Consider the following 8,208-nt stretch of genomic DNA (forward strand, 5'->3'; position numbering starts at 1 on the left):
ATAATGTCCACTGTGTATTTTACATCAATAATGTCCATTGTGTATTTTACATAAATATTGTCAATTGTGTATTTTACATAAATAATGTCCATTGTGTGTTTTACATAATAATGTGAATTGTGTGTTTTACATAATTGTGTATTTTACATAATTTTACATAAATAATGTCCATTGTGTAATTTACATAAATAATGTCCATTGTGTATTTTACATAAATAATGTGAATTGTGTGTTTTACATAATTGTGTATTTTACATAATTTTACATAAATAATGTCCACTGTGTATTTTACATAAATAATGTCCATTGTGTATTTTACATAAATATTGTCAATTGTGTATTTTACATAAATAATGTCCATTGTGTGTTTTACATAATAATGTCCATTGTGTATTTTACATAATTTTACATAAATGTTACATAAATAATGTCCATTGTGTATTTTACATAATTTTACATAAATGATGTCCATTGTGTATTTTACATAAATAATGTCCATTGTGTATTTTACATAATTTTACATAAATGTTACATAAATAATGTCCATTGTGTATTTTACATAATTTTACATAAATGTTACATAAATAATGTCCATTGTGTATTTTACATAAATAATGTCCATTGTGTATTTTACATAAATAAAATAGGAGGTTTAGTGTTAATATAATGACACAATAAACCACAAATGTTTCTAGAAATATATAGAAATGACACAACATTCACGCACCAAACACTGTATGACTTGTCACTATTGGCGTTGTCGCCCTCTACTGGTCACATTTAGCACTACGTGTATTAAACGACGATTGATCGTTACTCAGAAAACAGAATAACACGACCACGAATACAAAATACATCACGAAGTCAACAATTTCAATACAAAACACATTAAATATCTTTATGCACAAATTATATCTACTTAAAAAATGTTGACCAAGTTTTGTGATGAAGCTTACACGCTGGGATGTGTAACATTGTCGCTGCTTGTCTGAAACAATGTGTCCGTCGCTTGAAAGGTCCGCCAGAAACAATGACTCGAGTAGAACATTCCTACTTTGTTGTCCGGTCCTTGTTAAAACTCCCATTTTTGATATTTATTTGTATTTTTTTCCAGGGTTGAGTGAGTAGTCTTCTTCTGCTTGGGCTGCTTCACTGTGACACGCATGCCACGCCGCTGCCCCCTGCGGGGTGGCGGGAGTACTGCATTCTTGACCAACCCTAGTTTTAACTGGCTAAATAAAACGCTTTGGCGGGCCGGATGTATGGAAGTAGAATTGTCTCACATCAACTTATATATATCAATGTGATATTAATACATATGCATACATTAATAAATATACAAATACAAATGTGATATACAAATAAATCAATAATTTGTATAAATAAACGTGTATTTGTAAATATAATTTTGAGATTTGAAAATATATACAAATAAAATTTATAATAATAAAAATGTGACATACAAATAAATCAAGAATTTGTATAAATAAATGTGTATTTGTAAATATATTTTTGAGATTTTAATATAAATATGCTTGATTTTGTATTTGTATTTATATTGAATTTGCATAAGTGGATGGCTTGTTTGCTTTTGTGTCGATGAGACATTCCTACCACAAACCAGGTGCACAAATAAATGTGACCTACACACTCCCCTCAACAACCAGCAGAGGGCACTGCAGCCAGAGCTGTCATTTTTGGGGGGTATAGTTATGTATGAATATTCATGTGTATAATATATGACACATGACTATATAATAAAATATAAAGATTATTGTTAATAAGAGTATATAGGCAGACCTAAATATTTGGAGGCCCCCGCCATCCCCATTACAAAATGTTAATGGATTTTGTGTTTCTTTAATCAAACTTGTATTTAAATTAAGGATTTTTTTTTTGTACTAAAGCAAATTAATGGGAAAAATATCGTTCAATAAGTACTACTTTTTGTGCAACTCAACAATTTTAACATCTTTAAAACATAAAATCATAAACCTCAGAATCCCAATTCATATATATATATATATATATATATATATATATATATATATATATATATATATATATATATATATATATATATATATATATATATATTTATATATATATTTATATATATATATATATATATATATATACATATATATATATATGTATATATATATATATATATATATATATATATATATATATATATACATACACACAGTTTATATATATATATATATATTAAAACATTTTTTTTAAATATATATATATATATATATATATATACACAGTTTTTACATATATATATATAAACACAGTTTTATATATATATATATATATATATATATATATATATATATATATATATATATATATATATAAAAATATGTATATATATATATATATATATATATATTTTTATATATATATATATATATATATATATACACACACAGTTTTTACATATATATATAAACACAGTTTATATATATATATATATATATATATATATATATATATATATATATATATATATATATATATATATATATATATATATATATATATATATATATATATATATATATATCATTCATAATGTCAAGTTTAGCTGCGTTGCATACTCCTATGCAGTAGGTGGCAGTATTCACCTTTCACATTATCAAGATTATTGTTAATAAGAGTATATAGGCAGACCTAAATATTTGGAGGGCTCCCTCCCTCCCCATTACGAAATGGTAATGGCTTTTGTGTTTCTTTAATCAAACTTTTACTTAAATTAAGGAATTTTTGGTACTAAAACAAATTAATGGGAAAAATATCGTTCAATAAGTACTACTTTTTGTGCAACACAACAATTTCAACATCATAAAAACATGAAATTATAAACCTCAGAATCCCAATATATATATATATATATATATATATATATATATATATATATATATATATATATATATATATATATATATATATATATATATATATATATATATATATATATATATATATATATATATGCAGTAGGTGGCAGTATTCACCTTTCAGGTTATGGCTGCAAGAAAAGTAAAAGAAGAAAGAAGAAGGAGAAGAAGAAGAAGGAGGAGGAGGACCTGCCTGGTCCAGTCTGGTGAGTCCAGGTCTGAGAGACACTTAAATAGGCGGACTTGGGCAGGTGGCATCACTCAGTGCTAATGAGCGAGTGCTAACATGCTGCTCCTGGCTGCACTCCTCTTCTTCTTTCTGCATCTCGGTAAAACTATCACTTTGTCAACTCTGTGATTTTTGGCATTTTTTCTGAGCGGTGTGACTTTACTGTTTTTCAGGCGGTTCCGGTCCAATCCCTCCGGTCCACCCAGGTAAAGTCATGGTCACCTTTGGCGTAGGGTCTTGTGTCCTAACTAACGTTGGTGTGGTCCTGCAGAGATCCTCAGACTTCTCCACAACGCGGAGACGCTGGAAGGTAGGAAGACTCTTCTCTCTTTCTTTCTTCAAACAATCACGCTCTGATGTCCACAGAACTGATGGTGAAGGATTATGGTCTGCGGGAGGGCGACATTCTCCTCCAAGTCAGTCTTCTTTCTCTTCATCTCTTACCAAGATAGCCATAATCCATGCCAGGTCACATGGTTTCCTCTTCCCCCCCAAACAGAAAGACCGGAACGCCGTGGACCATAAGTGGTCCACCCTCAAAATCCCGTACGAGATCCAACCAAAGTTGGGTAAGTACGTTTGCGTCTTGCACCAACGTGGCGCCCCGAGTCCTGCTAGCGAGTCAAGCCGTGCCGTGGTTGTTTGACAGTGGCTCGCACGGATGAATTCCTGGCCGCGTTCAAGATGATCTCCGACAACACCTGCCTGTCCTTCCACAAGCGCACCACCGAGAAGGACTACATCGCCTTCGTATCCTCCCGAGGGTCTGAGAATCTCTAACATATTGACCCCCTGGAGTAGCCACATGTGATAAACTGAGTGTGCAGAGGATAGACCCCTGGGGTACTAATCACCAGACCCTTGTTTTCTTTGCATTTTTGCAAGAAAGCTTTTTTTTTAAGCTAGCTTCTTGTAGTTCCGCTTTGTTCCAGAGGAGGCTCTTTACTGACTGCTTGGTTGGTTGAAGTTTATTTTGAACTTGATTTGTTTTTACAAGGCCGAAAAGGAGTAGGAAGACTCGAAGCTTTTCTACTTTATAGAAAATACCACCAGATTATTTTCACTTCCTGTTGTCTATTGTTACAAGTCATTCTAAATGCAACATAGTCAAGTCAGTCATGATTCACTTAATGCACAGGTGTCAAACTCGAGGCCCGGGGGCCGGTTCTGGCCCGCTACATCATTCTATGTGGCCTGCGAAAGCCTAAAAAATTTTATTTTATTCAATTTTTTTTACTAGATGCATTTATTCTTACAATTTTGACAGAAAAAAAATGCATATTTCAAACTTTGGCAGCTGCAGCTGGTAGCTACGGCATTAACCTGCTCAGTGGCCTAGTGGTTAGAGTGTCCGCCCTGAGATGGGTAGGTTGTGAGTTCAAGCCCCGGCCAAGTCATACCAAAGACTATAAAAATGGGAGCCATTACCTCCCTGCTTGGCACTCAGCATCAAGGGGTTAAATCACCAAAAATTATTCCAGGGCGTGGCCACCGCTGCTGCTCACTGCTCCCCTCACCTTCCAGGGGGTGAACAAGGGTGATGGGTCAAATGCAGAGGACAAATTTCACCACACCTAGTGTGTGTGTGTGACTATCATTGGTACTTTAACTTTGAACTTTAATGGTGAGCTGACAACGAGGGCGCTAATCACTAGCTGGCAACCACTGCGACGATCGCTGGCTGGCAACTGACACGCTAATTGCTAGTTAGCAACTAACACGGCAATCTCTAGCTGACAAATAGCACGCTGACAGCTAGGGTGCTAATCAGTAGCTGACAACTAGAGCACTAATCACTAGCTGACAATTAGCGTGGTAATCACTAGCTCACAACCGACAAGCTAATCCCTAACTTAACTAGCACACCCGATCGCTAGCTGGCAACTAGAGTGCTAATCGATAGCTGGCAACTAACATGCTAATGGCTGACAACTAAAACGCTATTCGTTAACTGACAACTAGCACACTGATTGCTAGCTGGCAACTAGAGTGCTAATCGCTAGCTGGCTAATGTGCTCATGACTGACAACTAATACTTTTTTTTTTACTAAATGCATTCAACCTTTCAATTTTGACAGAGAAAAAAAAAATCATATTTTAAACTTTAATGTCTGATCATGCTAATATTATTATATACTGTATTGCAAAACTCTGTGTGAGATAAACAGTTAAATGTCTGCTTGCCACCTTTTTATTTATGATTTTAAAGCAAGTTATACATTAAAAAAAAATGTAATATGCATTTGTATTAATGATGATTAATCCCAGGTTATTACCCGCAAGCATCATGTAAATGAATTAAAGCAGCAGCCATTACTGCCATGAGGCCCTCCATGAAACTGAGTTTGACACCCCTGAGATCTTCTTTTGAATAAGTTCAAGGAGTTTAGCATCATTTTTCTGTGAACACTTTAGTAGTTTGAAGAGTTTCTTCAACCGGATCATATTAGTAAATGGACTGTGCTGAAGTGTGTTTGACCTTCTGACCGTGCTCTACACGTAGGTGCGCGTCGTACGTGGGCGCCATCGGCGGCAAGCAGGGCGTGCACGTGGGCCCCACCTGCATGGTGGGCAACATCGTGCACGAGATCCTCCACGCGCTGGGTTTCTACCACGAGCACACCAGGGAGGACCGCAAGGATTACATCACCATCGTGTCTGAAAACATCATGAAAGGTGAGAAGGTTATTTAGAGCGGGGGTCCCCAAACTTTTTGACCCTAGGGGGGGGGGGCATTGGGTTAAAAGTGTGTGTGTGTGCAGTGTATATATACACACGTGTATATACTGTATATGTATGTACAGTATATACAAACGCGTATCTCTCTTTCCTCCTTTCCTTATTTCTTTCTTTCTTTCCTTCCTTCTTTCCTTATTTCTTTGTTTATTTCTTTCCTTATTTCTTTTCTTCAGTCTTTCCTTATTTCTTTTCTTCCGTCTTTCCTTATTTCTTTTCTTCCGTCTTTCCTTATTTCTTTCTTTCCTTATTTCTTTCTTTTCTTCCGTCTTTTCTTATTTCTTTTCTTCCGTCTTTTCTTATTTCTTTTCTTCCGTCTTTCCTTATTTCTTTCTTTTCTTCCGTCTTTTCTTATTTCTTTTTCTTCCGTCTTTTCTTATTTCTTTTTCTTCCGTCTTTTCTTATTTCTTTTTCTTCCGTCTTTTCTTATTTTTCTTCCGTCTTTTCTTATTTCTTTCTTTTCTTCCGTCTTTTCTTATTTCTTTCTTTTCTTCCGTCTTTTCTTCAGTCTTTCTTTTCTTCCGTCTTTCCTTATTTCTTTCCTTTCTTTCTTTCACACACCGATGTCACGTTATCGATGGGAAAATGCATTTTTAGACAATATGATCTTCCTGCGTGGCTAGGAGACACGGAGAGTAACAAGTGGTAGAAAATGGATTAGAAAGGACAGATAAAAAATGTTTTTAACTTGGGACTCCCACGGGCCGGATTTTAGACGCTGGCAGGCCGGTCCTGCTCGCGGGCCATAGTTTGGGGACCCCTGATTTAACGTGTTTTTCACGCTTGATTCCTGTCTCTAAGGGCGGGAACGCAACTTCAAAATGCAAACTGGCAAAACCTTCCAGCTTCCGTACGACCTGTCTTCCATCATGCACTACGGCAGGTAACTTGCACACACACACACACACACACACTCTTTTGGAACTGAGCTCCTTTTTGTTCGCAGCACTTTTTTTTCAACCAACGGCCGTCCCACCATCAAGGCCAAAGTGAAGGAGAAGGAAATGGGCCAGCGAGTTAGAATGACGTCCATCGACATCCAGAGAGTGCGCAGCCTCTACAACTGTGGTACTTCACTTCTGAAGTTTTACAGCAGACTAACGCGGCCTCTGTGTGCTAACGCGGCCTCTGTGTGCTAACGCGGCCTCTGTGTGCTAACGCTGCTAACTTTGTTCTTGGCAGACTCTGCAGAGAATCAAAACAAAACCAGTGAGTGAGCAGAAAGTGGGCGAGGTATAGTGGCGCCTCTTGGGCCATATCGGAGACCTGCATCTGTACCAACACGTGACGTCATCTGTCGTGCGACATTAGCAAGACCACATTTAAACCCAAGATGCTAACTTCTGAATAAAATCACAATTTATGACCCAATATTTATCCAATTGTTTTTCATTCGTCATGACGTGTTTGTGTTTTTAAAATGTGTGTGATGTCATTAGATCAACCATATTGGAAACTTAGTACAAAAACGTAAATGTATCAAAGTTGGTGGCCTAATGGTCGTCTTTTACATCTAGAATGTATCAATTTACTACGCAATTATGATTATTTAAAACTACAATATCCTTTATTTGTACAGTTTTTTTTGTTTCGCAAAACTAACCGGAAATGGAAGTACTATGACGTTTTCTCGAGTAAACAAAACGCGTCGAGTTGAAACCATAGACCTCTTATAAGTAGACTCAGCATTGGCTGCCGTGACGCGAGAAATTGGGCCGCCATCTTGAAGTGGTGATGAGGAGCCGGCGAGCAGCCTAAACTGACAGTTGACAGGTAGAAAACAAAGATGGTGTTCAGCGTTTTCCTGCTCAAATGAGCGGACTGTTGAAAATAGGAATCGGGGGAATACTTTTCACAAGTAAGATTTAACATTAACGTTCTATTGGTTGTATTTTGTGAAAAGAATATTACCACAGAGTTGAGAAGGAGCAAAGATCTTCAATAGTACTGAAATCGTAGCCACTGGCAAACAAGAGTATGACCATAATAGAATTGCTTGTCAATTAAATTAATTACATTTAAAAATGTCATACTTGAATAACGAGGTTCAAATATGAACATTGTTGGGTAAGAGAGAATTTGGTTTTATTCTGAATCCAGTGAAACAGATTGGTGGTTTTAGCTGATATAAAGATTTTCAGGTGTTTATATATGTTTATGTTGAAGTATTTGGCAGATGCTTTTATCCAATGCGACATACATAAAAAATACATATAAAACAATCACTGTAAACATGATCATTTAAGGGAAGAATGTAATACAAAATATCAACACAAAGTATCAAGACAGAAAACTCTCTGCTGTTGTAGCAACAGAGATAGTCTATAAATA

At 35.7% G+C, this 8,208-nt stretch overlaps 1 protein-coding gene across 1 annotated transcript; it reads left to right on the forward strand.

The window, feature by feature from the left end:
- The first annotated feature begins 3,107 nt into the window (after positions 1–3,107).
- LOC133638340 (zinc metalloproteinase nas-4) lies at positions 3,108–7,248 on the forward strand. The gene is made up of 10 exons (XM_062030861.1): positions 3,108–3,241; positions 3,315–3,347; positions 3,413–3,451; positions 3,508–3,557; positions 3,641–3,710; positions 3,791–3,905; positions 5,645–5,817; positions 6,679–6,760; positions 6,824–6,945; positions 7,060–7,248. Exons 1-10 carry the CDS (start codon positions 3,199–3,201, stop codon positions 7,092–7,094), a joined length of 762 nt encoding a protein of 253 aa, XP_061886845.1. The 5' UTR covers positions 3,108–3,198; the 3' UTR covers positions 7,095–7,248.
- Positions 7,249–8,208: the final 960 nt, after the last annotated feature.

The sequence above is a fragment of the Entelurus aequoreus genome, linkage group LG21 (genome assembly GCF_033978785.1).
Source record: "Entelurus aequoreus isolate RoL-2023_Sb linkage group LG21, RoL_Eaeq_v1.1, whole genome shotgun sequence".
Classification (NCBI taxonomy): domain Eukaryota; kingdom Metazoa; phylum Chordata; class Actinopteri; order Syngnathiformes; family Syngnathidae; genus Entelurus; species Entelurus aequoreus.

Coding starts and splice junctions, on each gene's coding strand:
- LOC133638340 (XM_062030861.1), top strand. CDS start 3,199: ATGCTGCTCCTGGCTGCACTCCTCTTCTTCTTTCTGCATCTCG. Junction 3,242..3,314: donor CTTCTTCTTTCTGCATCTCG/GTAAAACTATCA, acceptor ACTGTTTTTCAG/GCGGTTCCGGTCCAATCCCT. Junction 5,818..6,678: donor GTCTGAAAACATCATGAAAG/GTGAGAAGGTTA, acceptor CCTGTCTCTAAG/GGCGGGAACGCAACTTCAAA.